This window comes from Natrix helvetica, assembly GCF_964273705.1.
Source record: "Natrix helvetica genome assembly, chromosome: 3".
NCBI classification, from domain to species: Eukaryota; Metazoa; Chordata; class Lepidosauria; order Squamata; family Natricidae; genus Natrix; species Natrix helvetica.
In genome coordinates, this window is record NC_138549.1 from 104,800,267 (window position 1) to 104,822,080 (window position 21,814).

Below are 21,814 nucleotides of genomic sequence, written 5' to 3' on the forward strand. Positions count from 1 at the left end.
GTTCATGCTTAGTTCATGCAATCTGTGACAGGACAGTAACTTTAATGAATGGCCTACTCATATACTATTATATGGTAGACCGCAAATCACCTGACAGATAATGTAAAAGTCAGATTGAAATTAAATAAAAGGCAGTGCATTTGTTAAATCTTGTTTTATTGAAATATGAAAAGGTCAACGACTCTTACTCTTTTCTTTCATTTCTGAGACATTTCTTTGAACATTTGCCATTGCCCAGTGGGGTACTAGAATTAGAGCAAGATTTATCAAGAGGACTGACGAGAATTCATTCTGTCTATTAAAAAAAGTTCATTCTTTTCAGAAGAGCAGTGGCTATTCTACCAGCAAGAGAAAAAGATAATCATTTGATTGGGTGAGACTTTAGGCCCCAATTATTTGATGGATTGTGAATTAGTTGTGCCTTGCTGCATTTCAGCATCTGAGGCAAATCTTGCTGAAGTACCAGGTCTTAATTAAATAATTAAATTCTATAGCCTGTTCTGAGTTTAGATTGGTTGCAATTAAAAGAATGAAATTAAATAGCTATCAGACAGAATATGGTTTCCAAAGTTTTTACAAATAGTTCCTGGTGACATTCTAAATCAGGGGGTTCAAACTGGATTTCTTCGAGGGCCGGATCAGCATTGTAGTTCTCCGTGGGCTGGTCAGGTGAGAGGGGGAGATGGGATGGATGGCCTCCTGCAGCACTTCGTCTCCCCCCCTCCAACCCCGTGTCTTGTTTTGGCTGCCAGAGGCACAGTGGGGTCGGTCCTTTGCTATTTCCAGTCCGGGCCAGTTTTAAGCACCCCACGGGCCAGATCCAGTCCATGGGCCTTGAGTTTGACACCCCTGTTCTAAATGAATTTGCTTCAATTCTCATCAGACAAGGGCTTTATAGAGCTACTTCAAATGATGAGGAGCTTGAAGATATGCTGCTGCCTGTTTTGAGTGTGGAACCACAAAACAGGCAAAGTTATAGAAAATGATGCTAAAATGTTCAAACAAATAAGCACCTGAGTTTGAGTTTGAGTTTTATTAAATTTATATGCCGCCCCCCTCTCCCCGCAGGGACCTGCCACATGATACTTCAGAGTTAACAATTATTGATAAGAAAGAAACTATAAAATCTGGATAGTGAATGTACAGTGCCTGTAGACAGCAAAATAGAAGAGAAAGAAATGGAGAAAATCACAAAATATGAAGATCTGCAAAGAGAAGTAGAATGACTGGCAAAAGAAAACAAAAATAATACTAATAGTAATAGGCATCATGGATGTAATCCTAAAACATCTGTAGTATCACCATTGTCATTGACAAAATCATAATCAGTCAATTACAAAAGGCAGCTTTACTTGGAACAGCTTATGTCCTGTGCTGATACATTTAATATTATTTAACAACATCTGCCGATCCTGGGTTTTTGGAAAGGACTTAATAGATGGACAAAATGCTAAATCCAGTCTAACGTTCTGGCTGACTAGTGATTACCATAATGATAATAAAGAAAAGCTTCTGATGGCTGTGGAATTAATAAGGGGAAACCTGGGATATATTTGTACATCTTTAATTATATTTCGGTTTAATTTAATTAAACAAACAAGCAGAAATCTTTGGCATCCCTGTTGTGAGTCTACCAACCAGAAAGTTAACTTAATTTTTCTAAAATGTTTTAGTAACTATGGTTACCAAAAGTATGGTTTAATACGCTGTTTTGGCTCCAGTATGGTAATCATAGTTTCCAGATTTTGATGGAATCGGAAACAAAGATAGTTAAAGATTTCCTCATTGAATTGGAGCTTGCACAAAAGAATTAGATTTCTAGCAAAAGGCTTTTTCTAAAAAGCAAACAAACAAATCTCTTCAGCTAGGAGGCTTAACTTTTTGTGACGTATTTAAGTACCTCCTATGTTCGGAATGCTCCTGATGTGTTGGAACTACGGCACCAAAAATGGGAAAATGTATACTAAGAAAAAATGCTTTCTGATATGTTAGTTTTTCCATATGTTGATTAAGGTTTTTTTGGAGGTTGGCATTCCATCCTACGAGTTTGTAGTCTAAATGTCTATAGATAGTCCTCGACTTACAACCATTCATTTAATGACCGTTCAAAGTTACAATGCCACTGAAAAAGCGACTTAAAACCATTTTTCACACAACCATTGCAGCATCCCCATAGTCACATGATCAAAATCTGGACACTTGACAATTGGCCTGCATTAAGGATGGTGTCCCAGGGTCATGTGATCACCTTTTGTGACTTTCTGAGAAGCAAAGTCATTGGGGAAGCTAGATTCACTTAACAAACACATTACTAACTTAATAGCTGCAGTGATTCACTTAACAACTGTGACAAGAAATGTCCTAAAGTGGGGCAAAACTCAATTTACAACTGTCTTACTTAACAATGGAAGTTTTGGTCTCAATTGTGGTTGTAATTTAAGACTACCTATATTAAAAGAGATTTCTTAGATTTCCATATGCATCCACCTGTCTATGCACAAAACATTTAGCTATTCAGTTCAGTTCAAATAATACCTTGTTAATGGAATGGCATCCTTGACAACTTTCTGGCCAGGAATAGCAATAGCACTTAGACTTATATAATGTTTCATAGTGCTTTACAGCCCTCTCTAAACAGTTTACAGATTCAGCATATTGCTCCCAACAATTTGAGTCCTCATTTTACCCACCTCAGAAGGATGGAAGGCTGAGTCAACCTTGAGCCGATGAGATTTGAACTGCTGAACTGCAGCTAGCAGTCAGCTAAAATAGCCTGCAGTACTGCACTCTAACCACTGCACCACCTTGGCTGTATGATGGGATGATGGGAGCAGTACCACAAAATATCTGAAATACTTTAGCCAGTGTGCACATTCAGTTAAATAGAGAGATGGGCTATAAAGCAAGGAAGCGTGTAAATAAATAATGCAGTGGGGAAAGATTATAAAGGCTTAATGGACCTCTGGTCTGTTCAGTGCCTAAAGTCCTCCTTGAGTAAAACTTGACTCCTGATAATTCCTGCATCTTGTATGACTTCCTTCTGAGTTGTACTGTGATATTGCTTTTAAGTACAAATTAGATTTAACCTGTTTTAGGGTTTTTTATTTTTAAGTTTAACTTTAAAATTAATTAATTTTTTTAAAAAACTTAGCCAAGGTAGCTATAATGCAGTTCCAAATATTTGATGATATATACCAGCGGTCCCCAACCTTTCTGGCTTGGTGGTCCAGCTGGGGGCAGGGAGGGGGATGGTTCTGTGCGAGTGGTAGGTGTTCACTTTCACACGCACAGCTCAGGCAAATGGAGTTGCACGCGTGAGCAACCACTGCTTGTGCTAGTGGATCTGCACGCATGCACTTTCCCATTACTTGGTTTCAAAAAGGCTGCTAGTGGGCCGCAGCCTGGGAGTTGGGGACCCCTGATATATATAATTTATTAACATGAGATTATATGAGGTATTTTAATTTTGTAATTCTTGGAAAATAAATTCCAGTATAAAAATGCTATTTAGACTTCACAAACATCTTTATAAATACTTATATTTGGGAGAATCAAACATTTTTGTTGGGCAATATAACAACAGTAGCAATTATAATGATGTGTACATGTGAATTTGAATTGAATTCAAAGATGGGGCTTCTTCCAAGGTCAGTAAAATGAGGACACAGATTGTTGGGGACAATTTGTTGACATTTGCAAACTGCTCAGAGAGTGATGTAAAGTAGTATGGAGTGGTATATAAGTCTAAGTGCTATTGCTATGCGATTGCTTTATGTTATAAAATTGCATTTTGTTGGACTTACACTTGGTTTCATTAACTTCTTACAAATTAATAACCATTACACAAGTATTCCTTAATCTTAACAATTAGGTAAAATTATATTAAAAGAAGAGAAGAACATTTACATCATACTAAGGTAAGGGCAACTGAGATCCTCTTAGCATACAGGTTATATAGATTATGCTAGCAACTTGATCCATCTGCAACATTGTGAGCTTGTTTTGACAAAACAGCTTATGTATCAAATTTCTTGACAGTTTTAAAAATGAAAACAGCTGTAGGAAATATAACAGTGCTGTATGGGTGGAATAATGGATAGATGCGCTTAGCTAACACATTCCTCATGTGGTATTATAGGCAGGCAGCTAAGAGACCAAACAGAAACAAGTAATGGCTGATTGGGAAAAGCATTAAAATACATCAAAATACTGTGTTTGACATCCAGGGAAGGACAAGCAGAGTTTTATTTTCAATCTTGCAAGGTACTATAGCAGTGAAGACTAACAGAGCCTTAAAGGCAAAAAGCTTCAACGCCCTTGTAATCGTCCAGTAATAAACATTTGAGACAGGATTTTGTAATGTAAGCATTGGCAGCGGTAACTCTTCCTCCGCATTCTCAGAGAATAGGCTAGGAAGATGATAGTGTATATAAACCTTATCTAATAAACTTGTATCTCATTTTTTGTGAAAGGCCATTTGCACATTTATACTGATTTAAGATTGCTTTAAAATGACTTACAATGTAGCATTGGGAGTTTTTCATGCATACATTTACATATGAAATCAAGTCTCTGCAGGCCTGTAATGGGAAGAAATAGTTGTAGTGCCTACTAAGAACACAACATTCTCTATGTGCCAGATTCTACTGCACATAATGTAGCATATGAAACAGCACAATGGATAAGCCTTGACGGCAGAAAAGGAGAAATATAACACATTGAATCAATTTGACTTTCCGTGAAAAACCGTGAAAGAAAATTAACTTGGAATATCCTTGCCAGTTGCAAGTTAGTTTTCATTTTCTGGATTGTGTGAACTACTTATCTTTAAAACTAAAGAAATGACCTTTTCTGTGGTATTCTATTGAACAAAGAATATGAGAGATTCTCATCAACCGACAATCAGTTATATGAAAGAAAAGGTCTGAATATTATTTTTAATAGAATCTGGCTGACAACAAATCTCTTATAACAGTAGTTCTTAAACTGGAGGGAGGTTTAATTATTTCCAAGGAGCATCTGTGGGCTTATATTGGGGCTAATCTGTACTTGTATGTAAGTAGAAGATTCAGTTTGGGACTGTCACTGCAAAGGTGCTTGTGTAAAATAAAATCTTGGGGTGTGTATGTGTAATTATTGTACATGCATTATTCAAGACCTGGAAAATTACCATTGGGTGAAACAGTTTCAAAACCACCTCCCTTTACTGTTGGTTTCAGCCAGAAAGGAGATAGGCTGATTTCCAAATCTCTCTCTACCTTTCTTCCAATAAGCTAATACAAATTACCGGTAATTCCTCTTTGGTGCTATGACTTTGTGTTATGCAGTTAATTCATCTGATTGTCAGGTTGATGCGATTAATATTGGTTTCTTAGTTTGATATTTATGTTGTTTTATATCTTCAAGCTATGTTTGTCATTTGAAGAAACACAGGAGCAAAAATGAGACATTTTGCAAAATTCTGAGCTTTGCTGTCTCAGGATGGAGTTTTTGTTCTGGGGCAAAAGTGGTTTATGGCAGAGGGTTGAACTGGATGACCCTGAACCCTGCTTCCTACCCTACAATTCAATGATTCAGTGACCTGCACCCTCTTCCTAGTCAGTAACGGTTATACAGTCCTTGAAGAGAATATTGGCACATTGTCTGAATCTAAAATAGAAATCTTATTGTTGGAAAAGATTTTGCATATATTACTATCTTTACATCCTTTTACTGTAGTCTGTGATTCATTCATCCTTCCTCTGAACAGGCACACAAATCTGAAAGGAATTCAAAGATGCTGGATTAATTGAATACAATATTTACATGCATAGCTGATTCATGTAGCCCTCTGTTAAAAATCTACATGCTTAACCATTAGCTATTTTTATGAATGTGTAAATAGAATGTGTGCAATGCTGCCTTTGGATAATTTCTCTGATCAGCCTAATAACCTGCAGATAAGCATATACGCACAATATATATTAGGATAAATCTTTCTTTCATTGCAGAGTTTTACTAATGGGTAATATATTGATTTATATAAAGAGAAAAATAATTTCTCTTTTTTCAGCATCTTTCACATTAGGTTCGAATAAATAAAACAGCTACAAATAGGAATAATCATGCCATTTAGGCCTCGGTTTAAGCCCTGATTCAATAGCAAGCTTTATATATTATTCCATTTCTCCTTTCTGATTCTCCTTAGCAGTCTGAGCTTAAGGACACTCATCTGCCACCTTGCAGCTTTTATGTAATGGAATGGTCTGTATTCTTCATACAAAAGTCTTCCCTTGGGTTATGTTTTCCCAAACTTGTATAAAGCGAATTTGCATATAGTAAGACACAGACCCGGGGGGGGGGGAGAGATATGGTGCCAAATGCACTGATGAATATGTTCATAGTTTTTTATTCTTAAGCACTCTTGTTGCGCAGGCCCGGATTCCAAGCTCACAATGGGTAACTGAGTCCATTAGGCACACACAAAGTCCAGGAAAGCAGTCCAGGAGTTGAACAGGCCAGAATACACTGCAAGAGCACACAAGGCACAGAACTAGGCATGTTGCTCTAGCAACACTCAAGTTCTCAGGGTTAAGAAGGCAATGCTGGTGCAGCCCTTTATGAGAGGCAAGATTGTCCCTTTTGGAGCAACAATAATAGTAGGAAAGGGATCGAGAGAGTGCAAACACACAATTACACCACGGGATGCTAAATGTGTGAATGAAGGCCAAGAAGGGGTTTGATGGGAAAATGTTCAGGTGATTTTGATGGGAAACATTTTAGATCTCTGGTGCAAAGTGACTGTGCTGGTATAAATTGCATAAAAGCAGATTTTTTTAAGTATAATCTTTATTCTCATTGTACTTAAATACAATGAAATTTCCCACTTAAAGCAAATTCTAGGATGAAAATATTCATTAGCACAAATACAAATTTGCATAAGGGGGGGGGGAATCTGAAATATGACAGGCCTGACAAGACTTTTTGGAGCTTTGCAGTATCTGTTCATACTTCCCTTGCTGATCTGAAAAAAAACTTGCTTGAAGGTTTTTCCACCAGAAGAAAAGTCAGATCTGAGGCTTTGTTTTGCATCTGTAATTAGTTTTAGATAGTAGAGGGGCTGCCTCAGAGGCCTGACTTTAACCTGACATTGCAGCTAAGCACTTCTCAGATTTCATGACTTGGTTTGCTTCAGGGTGGAAACATCTGTCTTCAGAGTCACCTTGATGCCTAAGCTGGTAGTATAATAGAAAGTGATCTAGCTCAGGAATAAGAGCATCCATATAAATCATCTTATACTACTCTGCTGCCTTCCAGATGTATTGGACTTCTGCACCTTAAAAATCTTCAACTAAATGATGTGAGGGATTTGGGGAGTTCATGCTGGATGCATTGGATGAGCACCAGGTTGGGAAACCTGAACTAGCATTATGTTGACACTCTGGCACGAAACCTCATATGGTTGACATGGAATTGTTAAAAGAGACTTTCCATCCAGACATTGAGACATTTTCAACAAGGTTTCTGCATTACGTCTCTTCAGAATAGGTTGTTAAGAATTTGATTTGATCTATTGATCATGCCTTTAAAATAGTATTTAATTTTATTCCTCTTCCTGCAGGCAGTCCTCGACTTACGACCACAATTGAGACCACAATTTCTGTTGTTAAGTGAGACATTTGTTAAGTGAGTTTTGCCCCACTTTATGACTTTTCTTGCCACAGTTGTTAAGGGAATCACGGTGGTTGATAAGTTAGTTAACCTGGTTAAGTGAATTTGGCTTCCCCATTGACTGCTTGTCAAAAGGTTGAAAATGTGATCATATGGTCTTGAAACACAGCAATGGTCATAATATGAACCAGTTGCCAAGCATCTGAATTTTTTTTAATTAAAATTTTTAATAAGTTTTACAATTATTACCCCCCTTACCCTTCCCTCTTCCCCCATCCCTATCCCTCTTCCCTCCCTCCCTCCCTCCGACCTCCCAGAGCAAAGTACAGGGTATAAACATTTAACAACCATACGCTAACATAAGCTAACTAATTTTAACATGTTACTATTCTTGTGCTTTAACTCCCCCTTTATTAAACTAACTTTAAATAAATTGTAGCATTCCTTATGCCTTCATTTATAAGCTAACTGAAATTTTTTAGTCCGGTATTTGTTTTGAATATAGTCAATCCATCTTCTCCAGTCCAGCTTGGACTTCTCATCTGAATGGTCCTTCAGATACGCTGAGATTTTGGCCATCTCTGCTAAGTTTACTACTTTTAACGTCCATTCTTGGATAGTGGGCAACTCTTCCTTCTTCCAATATTGCGCCACCAACAATCTTGCTGCCATCGTTAGGTTCAAAATCAAATTAGTGTCTATAACAGTAAAATCTGAAATTATACCTAACAAAAACAACTGGGGTGTGAACTTTATCCTCTTTTTCAAAATATTTTGAATAACCCACCATATTTTTATCCAAAATGCTTTAACTTTTTTACAAGTCCACCAAATATGGTAATACGTGGCACCAACACAGTCACATCTCCAACATTTAGATTGTAGATTCGGATACATACAAGGTAGCCTTTTTGGATCTAAAAGCCATCTGTACAGCTTCTTGTAAAAATTCTCTCTCAAGTTCTGAGCTTGTGTAAATTTTACATTTCTTACCCAAATCTCTTCCCATGTTTCCATCACTATTGGTTCTTCAAAATTTTGTGCCCATTTTATCATACAATCTTTAACTAATTCTGTTTCTGAGTCTATTTCTATCAATACATTATACAACCTTTTTATGTGCATTTGACCCTGGTCCTTAATTTGTTTTATCAAATTATCCTCATTTTGGATAATACCAGATTTCTGGTCTTTTTTCCATCTAGTCTGTAACTGACCATACTGAAACCAGGTTTGAATTACTCTTTCGTCTCTTAATGCATTCAAAGATTTTAACTGTGGTACACCTCTATCCATACTAAGAAGTTCTGCATATGTAGTTACATCTTGTTTTTGTTTTATACTTATGTTCTCTATAGCGTGTCTGGGCACCCCCCCCCACATAGGTATCTTGTCATTTAACCTATATTGATATTTTTTCCAGACACGCAATAAAGCATTCCTTAAAATATGACTTTTAAAAATCTTGTCGGCCTTCTTGTCATATATTAGATAAGCATACCAGCCATATACCAGATCATAACCCTCAATATTCAATATTCTATCCTCTGTTAGGTTAATCCAATCGCTAATTGTTGTTAAAACTGCTGCTTCATAGTATAATTTTAAGTTGGGCATTTTTAAGCCGCCTCTTTCGCGTATATCACCAAGCATCTGAATTTTGAACATATGAGCTACAAAGCTCATAACTCTGAAAAAGGGTCATAAATCACTTTTTTCAATGCCGTTGTAACTTTGAATGGCACTAAGTGAACTCGTGTATGTTGAGGACTACCAGTACTTAAAGAACATTCCAACTCAATATCTGGGAGACAACGACTAAAGTTTGCAAGGATTAAGTTTTCTGAAAGGGTGGGGTGTTAAATGTGCTACATTGCAAATTTGTTTTTTTTTTCTCTCCCAATAATCTAGCAGGTTCAAATATAGTATAAAAATATTCATATTTAATGGCCATTCTACATCATGCTTAGATGCAGGAAAAGACCCAATAAGCAGCAGGGGAAAAACAAATGTGTATTTAAAACCTGGACATTTTCTTTTTTCCCCATCTCTTTCATTTTTAATAGGTGCCTCTTACTGAGCCTGTGGATCCAGTGGATTTGGAAGATTACCTTCTTACACATCCACTTGCAGTGGATTCCGGCCCTTTGAGAGACTTGTTTGAATTTCCTTCTGATGATACTGAAGTCATCTACAGCCCTCGAGAATGCAGAACATTGGTGTCAGCTGTACCAGAGGAAAGGTAAGAAACAGAGGGGAAAATGTACCCAGATCGCACACAGATACCCATGTACTGTATGTATATTTGAGATTTATGTATACAATAGTACCCCGGTATTCTACTGCTTTGAAGTTTATTGAATTTTGTCTCGCTACTCATCATTTTTTTACTAGAACTTGTTGGTGTCAACTCCCTTGTGACTTACTACATTATTCCTTATGGGAAAAAATTGTTTGGTACTCATTGCTTTTGGCACTCATCATGCCTCCCGGAACCAATTAATGATGAGTACCAAAGTACCACTGTATTATGCACTTTCTTCCTTCTTTCTTCCTCATTGGATTTGTTTTTTTGGAAAATTCTCTTTCAACGTCAAGTTCAGTTCTTGAAGAATTCATGACATGTCAATGTTTTATTGACAATCATTTACAATTACTTTGCCCTTCATTTCTGTTGTTATACTTTAGTAAATTTCAAATTAAGGAAAGGGAGGCATCGAAATTAATAGTAGTATTTTGTTTATTTAAATTTCTTTTGGTTAACTATCCTGAATATTCAATATATTTGGAGGGGGACATAAATTGAATTGAAAAGAAAAGATAAATATTTGTATGGTGGAGACTACTTAGATTTGTTTTTGTTAGTTGCAAAGTTGTGTCCAACCCATTGCGACACCGATGGACTATGTTTCTCCAGGCCTTCTACAATCCTCTGGAGTCCATTTAAGCTCATGACTCCTGCTTCGGTGATTTCATCCAGCCACCTCATTCTCTATCGTCTCCTCCTTCTTTTGCCCTCAATCCTTCCCAGCATTAGGCTCTACTCCAGTGAGTCCTTCCTTCTCATTAGGTGGCCAAAGTAGATTTGTTGGCCAACTATTTTATTTATTTCTTGGATTTCTAGACCGCCCCCTCTCCCAAAAAGGGACTCGGGGCGGTGTACTATAAATAAGATTTTTGGAATCTTTGTGGTCTAGAAAAAATAGTGACACCTCTTTCTTGTTTCATCTCTTTCATTTGCAGTGAAATGGACCCCCACGTGAGAGACTGTGTAAGAAGTTATACAGAAGACTGGGCTATTGTGAATAGAAAGTAAGTGTTTATATTTAAATAAACACAATTGTGCAAGGGGATATAAACAGTGGCCATTATCTATAAAAATGGAGTGCTACTTTCTGAACACTGTCAAGCAGCCATCACTAACTATCATTTTCACTAATAAAAATGAACTCTTTGTAAGTATTGGTTTGCTCCTAGGCAGCAATTTGGTTTTGCAGGAAGAGTGGGCCATTGCCCTCATGGAAAGCTTCTTTCAAGCCTTGATGCAGTATTAGAAACAGTAGCCTGGATTTGATTTGATTTTTAACTTGCATGAAATACACAACACACCTCTGTGTACTATAGAGGAGGTTCATAAAAACTTAATATTGACATCTCAAACAGTATTCCCGCTGTTCTGGTTGCTCATTTTGGACTAAATATTCAGCCTAATGTAGATAACTTGCCACCAGCAGATCTATTCAAATGCCATTTATACCTGAGTCAAAAATATCTATCGGTAGCATCGCTCCCGTTTTTCCTGTTGTCTTTGGAATTTTTAAAAATAGAGATTGAAAGGAAGAATGGATAAAAGACTTATGGAAGTGGGAAAAGATGACCCAAAGAAAGAAGTGTGTATGGGGGGGGGGGGGAATAAATGGGCGGACGCTCCCCTTTTTAGTTTATGCTCAATGGCAGTCTGTCTGAAGTTGCCAAAGATTGCCCCTTTTGAAGTATAGCTGCTAATATTTCAAAATACATGAAATAAATTCCATTTCTAAATAGCAAATTTAATCTCTTGGGGGATTGATGGAAACACTGTTCCATAGAGAGATACTTTTGGGGTGGAATTAGAAATGAACAATGTGTTTCTTTCAAAACAATTCAGCAAATTACAAGCTGAATTCTGTCTCCCTTCACCCTGAAGCAATTACCGTATTTTTTTGGAGTATAAGACAACACTTTCCCCCCCTAAAAGAGGCTGAAAATTTGGCTGCGTCTTATACTCCGACTGTAGCCCTGCCCACCTGCCGGCCCCCATCCTTCGGCCTCCATGAGTCCTTTTCCTGGCTGCAGAGATTGCCACAGACAATGGCTTGCGCTTTTGGGCTCTGTGCTTTGCGTTTTCAGCCTCCAAACGCTCCGTTTGAGACCCGTTCAAGGCTGTTGGGATAGCCAGAGCACATCGCCGCCAATTGCAGCCTCCTTGCATCGTGTTTTCGGCCACTATGTATCACGTTTTAGGCCTCCACACAGCCCATTTTTGGCCTCTGCATGTCATGTTTTTGGGCGCTTACATGCTCACAACCAGTGAACTAATATGCTGAAGCTGATCAGGCTGAGGACACTAGCCAGATGAATACTTAGTAGGCAGAATTCCCCCCCCCCCCCTATTTTCCTCCTTAGCTTTTCCCCAAAAACTAAGATGTGTCTTAAGCTCTGGAGCATTTTATACTCTGAAAAATACGGTAAGCTGGGCATTTCAGATTTTTTGACCCTGGCAGTAATAAACCTTGCCTGTTGGTCATGCTTACCATGCTCAGAGGAACAGGAATTCAGAACTGTAGGTGAACTTCAAGGTACCCCCACTACCATACAATACAGAACTACATTTTATGGTATGAGATTATTTCTACTGATCAGTAGTCATGAAGGCTCATGATAGAATAGAAAGAAATGTATAGAATCATGTTGCCATGTTACATGTTTCCTAACAACACTTTATAGCCAGTAAAGAGTCCTGAGTTATTTTGGGTGTAGTTCTGTTTCTCCTTTATATAGAATGTGAATTCTTTTTATTGTATACCTTCAGTGTTCCCCAGAGAGAGTGGCCAGAATGAACTCTTAAGAGCTTAAAATGTAAAAGTAAAATGATCAAATACAATCTTAATCATGTGGATATATTGGCATTTTCAACCTATCTATTCCATTTGACAGTTCTCCTTGTTAAGGGCGTTGCGTCTGATTTCACTTTCAAGATATTTAGTGTTCTTTATGCATCCGCATTTAGAATGGAGATGCTAGGGATATTTTTTTTCTTTTTAAAGAAAAAGGAATTTTAGGCATTGAAATGCCAAGACTGATGGAGGAAGATAAATAGAACCAAAACAGAAACAGTAAAAAGTATGTGTTTGGAACTGCAACAGCAAAATGGAATTTTTTATGAGCATATATTATTTCTTCAGCTGAATTGTGCTGAAGAAATTTGTATTTTTATGATAATTGCACTCTAGCTGAATATACTCGATATGACCCTTAAGGACATATTTCCAGTATTTCAAGGGAAATATTAACTTCTGTAATTCTGTATTACTATGGAAGTATCATCTGCTTGTAGAAGAGAATATGAAAGGCTATCTCTCTATTAAAATCAGAAAGTACAATGTAAAACAATTCAGAATATCAAATTGCTATAGCAGTCAAAAACACCTAAAAGCTGCAATAAATTACTTGTCCCCTCCTCTCAGCTGATTTTCATGTCATAATTTATTGGAATTAATTGGTGAGCATTCATATATATTATGTAATACAAATGAGATTATACTTGTTAGCAGTAATTGCTTATTTGAACAAAGGAACTATACAAATTGAGGATTATAATAGAGCCGAGATGGCACAGTGGTTACAGTACAATATTGCAGGCTACTTCAGCTGACTGCTAGCTGCAGTTTGGTAGTTCAAATCTCACCAAGTTCAAGGTTGACTCAGCCTTCCGAGGTGGTAAAATGAGGACCCAGATTGCTGGGGGCAATATGCTGACTCTGTAAACCGCTTAGAGAAGGCTGTGACAGCACTATGAAGCGGTATATAAGTCTAAGTGCTATTCTTAAATGTACTTTAGAGAAAACAGTTGAACTTCCTTAGACCCAAAGCAGCTTCTAGTATATCCTTCTATGAATATTATTTTGACTATTAAAAAATATTTCTGATGATGGGATTAAGCTTTTAAGAGTCAATAACCTGGGTGGTTTTTTTACTTTCTGAAGCGAGGCGGGGCTGCAATTTAATTTGCTTTTCTTTGCTTTTGAATAGGTATCACAAACTGGGGACAGGATTCAATCCCAACACCTTGGACAAGCAAAAAGAAAGGCAAAAGGGCTTGCCCAAACAGATATTTGAGTCTGATGAAGCTCCAGATGGCAACAGTTACCAGGATGAACAAGTAATATAGCTCGGTTTACTTCATTAAAATTATTTGCTAGGGTTTTTATGGCTGTGATTCCTTTACAAATTGTGTTGGATTTGTGGTTCTCTCTGAATTTGGTCGTTTTCTTGTAAAGGACAACCAAGCTCAGAGAGCACCAAGAACTCAAGAATTCAATATTCATATATATTCTCTTCTATTTGATTTATCATTAGGATGATCTGAAAAGACGGTCCATGTCAATAGATGATACGCCACGAGGTAGCTGGGCCTGCAGTATTTTTGACTTGAAAAATTCCCTTCCCGATGCTTTGCTCTCTAATCTTCTGGATCGGACCCCAAATGAAGAAATTGATCACCAAAATGATGAACAAAGGAAATACAACAGACACAAGGAGCTTTTTGCCTTGCATCCAGCACCTGACGAGGTACTGGTTCGGATACTTGATGTTTGACTTTAATTTATGTTTTAATTCTATATGCATAGACATATTTTTATGACTGTAAATCACCCAGGGTTTTCCTATTGTAAGATGGACAGCCAATAAATCAAAACAAGAAAACCAACAAATAAATAAGTGAAAAAATATTCTGTGTTAATTCATACCAGGGTGGATTTGATTTAAATCAAGTTGATTTAAATCACGATTTAAATCATGATTTAAATCACTAGTAAAAAGGCTTGATTTAAATTAACTCGATTTAAATCATAATTTAAGGTGAGCCAAGGTGACATAGTGGTTAGAGTGCAGTACTGCAGTCTATTTCAGCTGATTGCTAGCTGCAGTTCGGCAGTTCAGATTTCACCGGCTTAAGGTTGACTCAGCCTTCCATCCTTCCGAGGTGGGTAAAATGAGACCCAGATTGTTGGGGGCAATAGGTTAACTTTGTAAACCGATTACAGAAGGCTGTAAAAACACTATGAAGTGGTATATAAGTCTTAAGTGCTATTGCTATTGCTATAATTTTTAAAGAGCAACTATCATCTGTGTCTTGCAGCAGCTCCTCCTCTGACCCGCTGTTGACTCAACGACAGTCCCAGTATTGCAGAATATACAGCCTCATGCTACATACACTATATTGCCAAAAGTATTCGCTCACAACTGCTTCTGATTATGTGGATGGGTGAGCGAATACTTTGGCAATATAGTGTAACTAAGCTCCATTTCATGCTGAATAAACTAAATTATTAATGTATCTTAAATAGAAAACCATCTTTAGATAGATTTTTACTCCAAAAGCATTTTATTAAAATATATTTAATAAAAGTAAAAAAAATCTGATTTAAATCAAAACATCTGATGGAAATTTTAAAAAATGTGTTTTTTTAATTTTTTCTAAAAGAAATCATCTATTTTATCCACCCTGATTCATACTAGTTCATGCTAGGGACACATAGACAGAATTCCTGTTTATTTGTGGCATTTTTGTAGAAAGATACGTGTTGTGGCCCAACAGCGGCCGGGTGAGCTGTTGCTGGAATCTGACAGCGATGAACACTATGGGATTGCCCTGGAAGCTGAGGAAGACTCTGGGGGGTGTTTGGAATCAGAGCAGAGACTAGAGAGGCCTGTTGGCCACCAGATGGCGTCTGAGTCAGGGAGCAGTGAGGAAGAACAGGGAGGCTGTCCCTGATGTACGTATGCGTAGGGCTGAGAGGAGGAGGGAGCAGCTTTGGAAAAAGGCTCACAGAAGGAAATAGGAACAGGTGGCTACTGATTGGCCCCTCCTGGAGAGTTTATAGGTGGGGCAATGGGAGGGGAATTTTGCAGGAAACAACAGTTGTGAGTTCAAGCCTTGTTTTTATAGAGATAATTTTCTGGGCTCCTAGCCAAGGGGTTGCTTATCTTCCTCCTTAGTTGTGGCAGACAGCCAAGTCTGCATCAGTATATATTAGAGCAGTGGTTCTCAACCTGTGGGTCGGGACCCCTTTGGGGAGGTCGAACGACCCTTTCACAGGGGTCGCCTAAGACCATTGGAAAACTCATATTTTTGAAAAAATACCCGAAAACATAAAATAATTTTATGGTTGGGGGTCATCACAACATGAGGAACTATATTAAAGGGTCGCGGTATTAGGAAAGTTGAGACCCACTGTATTAAATGCCTGGGACAGAATAGATACTAAGCGTTTGCTTTTTACTAGTAGATATATGCACAGCTGTGAATTTCATAAATAACCAAAAAAATAATAATTATTAAAAATCTACCCAAGGGAAAGATGTCATATAAAGATATTAATATGACTTTTCCTGTCTGAGAATAAATTCTCTATAAATAAGTCAGATGGAATTATTTCTGAGTTGACAAACATAGTCCTATAGTGTGAATTGCCCATATGTTCCTTTCCCCTCTTCCATCGCCTTGAAGCTCTGACCTGTGCTCTAAAACAAATGCTAATGTTTGCTTGTTCAACCACATTCCATCACAATGCAGGTTTTGGTGTGGTAGTTCTTGGCCAATAATCAGCAACCTTTGCCAAGTATTAAAGAACAAGTGTTTAGCCACATACCATCTTGATTTGTTTTATGGGATTATTACCAATTTTGCCTGAAGAAACAGTAATGAAATCCTTTTAGATATTGTTTCCCAGGGCACTTTTAAAGGTTTTTAGGTTGACCATGTTCCTATTGAAGGTTCTAAGCAGAGCAAAGCAACTCTTGCTTCGCAGAGAGAAGTGAAACAGCCATGTTGCTTTAATCATACTGCTTCACTTTCCTCCTCTGCAATTTCATCTGGCATGAAAAGTACCTGGAGCAGATTTTCCAGTGGTGCTCCACTCATGCCAACTTCTTTGCTACCTTCTGTGTGCATGATGCAGAGAGGACCCAAAGATGGTACTGGTGCTGGTGGGGAATGGGGGGAAAATGACATTCCTATTTGGCTTAAGGAGACAGATAGTGGTACTTTCACAGCGTGAAGGCTTTCATTGAGGTTAATCCAGATTGCCTTGTATACATAGGCAGATCTACAGAGAACTGAAGAAGCTTCTTGGATTAGAACCAAAATGTCTCCAAGGGAAAACAAAGTCCAGTTGCCTTTTGAAAAAGCACCTTTGGGACAACCATGACCTGGATAAGTGAGAATCCCCATAGAAGGGCAGATCTACATTTACAGTCCTCTGAGCTGTAATCCGAAATTAAGCCCCTCTATGTACTGTTAGTTTTTAGTTGCTACCAGTTGATCAATTTTTAAATTACACACGTGCTTCAGAAAGGGGTGGATTGGAATCTGCCTTACATTTTTGTTTTAATCATTTGATACTATGCTTTGCACCCAATTTTAGGAGGAGCCCATAGAAAGGCTTGGCATTCCAGAAATCCCCAAAGAGCACTTTGGTCAAAGGCTTCTTGTCAAGTGTTTGTCCTTAAAGTAAGTATTAACTTGGCCAGTTTGATTTTTGATTTTTGGAAATGCTGTTGTATTTTCTCCTCTATCAGAAGTGATTCGGAATTTAAGATAATTATAGAGGGGGGAGGGGAGAAAGGACAGTTACATGGACACACATATGCACAGACACACACATACATGTACATAATACTTATCTTGTCAAACTAAGGTTGCCAACTCCAGTGTTTTCCCACAAACATACGATTTCCACATTCTCCAAATAGCATTTAAATAGTGGAGGCACTATTAAATAGCAATTGAGTGCAGCTGAGGCGAATGACCTGTTTGAATGTTTCCTATTCACAACTAACACAACTATGAATAATATGCCCCTTACTTGCAAATTACTTCTATCTCTTCCCGCCTCTTCCCAAAAAAGAGTAGCTGACGTAAACTTCTTCTGAATAAAGTGTAAACTGAAATATAAAGGCTTTTTAATTTGATGGAATGTAAGAATACTAGATGGAGATTTATAATGCAATGCGCTGAGAAAATAGAAAAAGAGAACTTATTTTCCCATAACGTTAAACTCAAACCGTGCAATGAAGATTCAGTTTTTTGGCCAAGTGGTGAAGGCACCAGGCTAGAAAGCTGGAGGCCATGAGTTCAAATTGTCCCACCTTAGCTAGGAAAGCCAGCTGGGTGACTTTGGGCCAATCACTCTCTCTCAGTCCAACCCACCTCACAGGGTGGTGGTTGTGGAGAAAATAGGAGAAGGAAGGTATGTTGGGTATATTTGCCACCTTGACTTATTTGTAAAAATAATAAAGGCAGGATACAAATTAAATAAATAAAAATAAGGAAAAAATCCAAGAAAGAGATTAGGAATAGTGAACAGTGATCCTAGAATATGTAACTAATACATAGAATTTGCTGGTTGGGATAGAGCACCTTCTCCAATACAATAGTGACCAGATGGGTTAAACATGAGCTAACCTAATACTCACGCAGCAACGCTAATTCCCATGCTGGTTGGGAATTCTGCAAGTTGCAATCCATTGCTTCTAAAAGTCAACACTTTAAGGCAAACCGAGACTCAGAAATCCAAGATCTCTTTAAACCTTGAGGCAGCCAGCAAAGCATTGGCCGCGGAGGCAGGAAACTTGTTAAACAAGTTTAATGAAGTGGAACTCCAGAATAGAGGGTTACCTGTAGTTGGTTCATTGCCTATAACTCTTCTCTAATAACAGGAGGTAAAATTTTACTGCTATTCCCTTAGAGAAATAAAGCACAAAACTGATTTTCCACATGACTTTATTCATCTTGTCTGTCCTTAGTTCTGTCAACATTTCTTGTCAGGGAGCACCAGTTACTAGAGCTTCTGAAACTGAGATGTAAGTGGGACTTACCGTAACTCCTAGTGCAGGGTTGCACATCTCTGCCCCCTTTACGAGCTGTGGACTTCAACTCTAAGAATTCCTGAGTTAGCGGGGAGTTGAAGTCCACAAGTCGTAAAGGGGCCAGAGTTGCCCACCCCATTCTAGAGGGAAACAAAACTCCTGGCATTAATTCAGCTAATTCTGAGCATTTTTTTGTTACAGTGTTCCATAAGACCCTACAACAGGAAATCGTACACATGCAACAAAGTAGTATATCAATAGGCCCTTTGCTGAGCACTATTTCTGTTAGATCCCAGAAAGAATATTTAACATAAAGAGCTCCTGAGTATTTTGTACGGATGCTCCAGAAGCAGTCAGAACTTTGTTAAGTTTCCCAAAAGGAGACTCATGTGCTTTGGTGGACTGAATGATGGGAGTTAAGATATGGGAGGCTGAGATCCACTAAGTTGGAGCCTTGTATGTCAAATATAAAACCTCAAAATTGACTCTGTCAGCCCAGTACAAATGCAAAGAGAAAAATCTATAAATCTATTTTGCTAAGTGCGTGGATAGCTGGGGAACTTCCACTTTAAATATATTAATTCAGCAGATAATGAAAGTCTGGAAGTTTTTAACATATATGCCAGCCTGGTGTATTGTTGTTAGAGTGCGCAAAGTCAGAAGAAATCTCAATTTATCATTTACAAGAATGGGGGACACAGATGATGAGCAGAATCACTAATACGTTTTGTTTTGTAAATGAATACGGCTGTTGTCAAGTACCTACTTAGATTCTTGGAAACCAATAGCGCTTTTCATCTTTGTTAAGTGAACTGTAGGATAAATAGAATCAGGAAATAAGAAAGAAAATATTCAAGAAAACAAAGGCTTAAAACACTGCTAGTAATTTACAACAGGGGGGTATTCTCATGTTGCGACTGAGCTGTGTGCTGAAATAGATGCCTTTGTTCCTTCTACAAGTGCTCAGTTTCCTCCTCTGAGTTTCTTGGGCCACAAATGTCCCCCCCCCCCCCGAGTTTCAATAACTGCCATTGAGTTTTAACATGGCAAAAGGGAGAAATTATTAAATATATGGGAAAAATGATGCCAATTGCAATTATATTGATCATGTTTTTTCCCCAGTATGGGCCTGGGCATGCTATTTATAAATATGAATATGTTCACTGTGTTGAACAAAATCACTGCATTAATAAAAAATTGAAACTTCAACATGATGTCCTGAACTATGGAGCTTTGTTATTTTTCCAAGTTATAATCGCAAACCATTTTTTTAATGATTCCTGGTTTACTTTGGAGAAATCAGATAAGGGCTTCAGTTTGGACTACAAAGATTTAAAGTCCCCACTTAGTTTAATCCTTAGTGAAAATTATTTCTGAAGAAGATGGCTGTACGCAAGCACACAGTCACACGATCTACACAAAAGTAACAATATCAAAAAGCTTTACTTTTTGTTTCGGTCAAAAATCTTTACAGTAGAAACTTTCTATGCCAAACTTGGGTAGGCAAATTATTATGCTTTTTTTTTGAAGCTTCAGAAGATGAAGCTTTGGTTTTGTACATGTGGAAATGTTTTTGGAATTCATAGAGATCAATCATTTATGTTTGTAACATTTATAGGCTGTGTTAGGTAAATGTAAAGGTTCCCCCCACATGCATACTAGTCGTTTCTGGCTCTAGGGACCGTGTTCATCTCCATTTCTAAGTCGAGGAGCCAGCTGTGTCCAAAGACGTCTCCGTGGTCATGTGGCTGGCATGACTAAATGCCGAAGGTGCATGGAGCGCTGTTAACTTCCCACCAAAGTGATCCCTATTTCTCTACTTGCATTTTTTACGTGCTTTGGAACAGCTAGGTTGGCAGAAGCTGGGACAAGTAACGGGAGCTCAGTCCGTTACGTGGTTCTAGGGATTCAAATTGCTGAAACCGTCAATCTTCTGATCAACAAGCTCAGCATCTTAGCCTGAGCCACCGTGTCCCTTAGCCTGTGTTAGGATTATATAAATGGATAGAAAGTTTATTAATTGGTTAGTAATTCAACCATATTTTTTTAAAAAACCAAAATATACAGGCTCTAATCATAGATAACAGAAAATACAATATGAAAGATCTATTCCTTCTCAGCTTTTTAGCTGAGATCAAATGAAGTATGTAGGAGTTGGTTGAATCCAGTGTTAAAAACAGTGTGGAAAAATGTGCAGTTGCACAACCAATGGAAGATTTTGCCCTTGCACACCTCATTCTTTTTATTGGGTTGACATATTGAGGGAACTTTATGTATATAAAGCAGCATTCAGAGAGACTTGATTTTTTAATACCTGTATTATAATATCTTACTATCCTTGCAATTGTGCTCAAAGCTTTTATTTGGTTGCTATTGTATGCATCTTGGTGAAATACCTTGAAGTACTTGAATGCCTAAGCCAATGGCCGCCAACCATTTGGGCACCAGGGACTGGTTCCATGGAGAGAGATTTTTCCATGGACCAGAGGAGGCATGGTTTTACTTGTTGACTGCATCCCGTGGATGGGGCTTCACTTGTTTGTGCGGCCCGATTTCTGTCATGCCGCGGCCCAGTGCTGGTCCATGGACTAAGGATTGGGGACCCCTGGCTTAAGCAATGCTTATTACTGTTAAGTCATAGAATAGAATCATTGTAATCAGTCATAATCCTAATTAAGTATCTCTCTGTGTGCCTGTGGGGTACATATAGTTGGAGTGAAATGAAGTTGCTACTCTTTGGTTGTAATTAATCTTTTTCTTTTCTCGGAAGATTTGAAATTGAAATAGAGCCCATTTTTGCAAGTTTGGCATTATACGATGTTAAAGAAAAGAAGAAGGTGAGTTGAGGCTTACTTGCTCCGGATGGAACTTGAATGCAGTATACTATATGAGATATTAGTGCTTCTATGCTCAACATTTGTAATGTTGCCTTTGTTTTGTTTACCATCATGATATAAGAATTACATCAACAAATTCAAAATGGAAAGGCAGTCCATTTGAGGAATAACAGAAAAGTCACTGTACTGTAGGC

At 37.9% G+C, this 21,814-nt stretch overlaps 1 protein-coding gene across 9 annotated transcripts in view; it reads left to right on the forward strand.

Annotated features, from left to right (window-relative positions):
* Positions 1 to 21,814, forward strand: part of DOCK7 (dedicator of cytokinesis 7) — a gene marked incomplete at its 3' end in the record, with an annotated part of 182,067 nt that overhangs the window by 54,325 nt on the left and 105,928 nt on the right. For all 9 annotated transcript variants that reach the window (XM_081946639.1, XM_081946640.1, XM_081946644.1 and 6 more), the window contains exons 3-8: positions 9,717 to 9,892; positions 10,894 to 10,962; positions 13,942 to 14,071; positions 14,269 to 14,481; positions 17,340 to 17,425; positions 21,554 to 21,620. In XM_081946639.1, the coding sequence (XP_081802765.1) occupies positions 9,717 to 9,892; positions 10,894 to 10,962; positions 13,942 to 14,071; positions 14,269 to 14,481; positions 17,340 to 17,425; positions 21,554 to 21,620 (741 nt within the window). The remainder of the gene's footprint in view (positions 1 to 9,716; positions 9,893 to 10,893; positions 10,963 to 13,941; positions 14,072 to 14,268; positions 14,482 to 17,339; positions 17,426 to 21,553; positions 21,621 to 21,814) is intronic.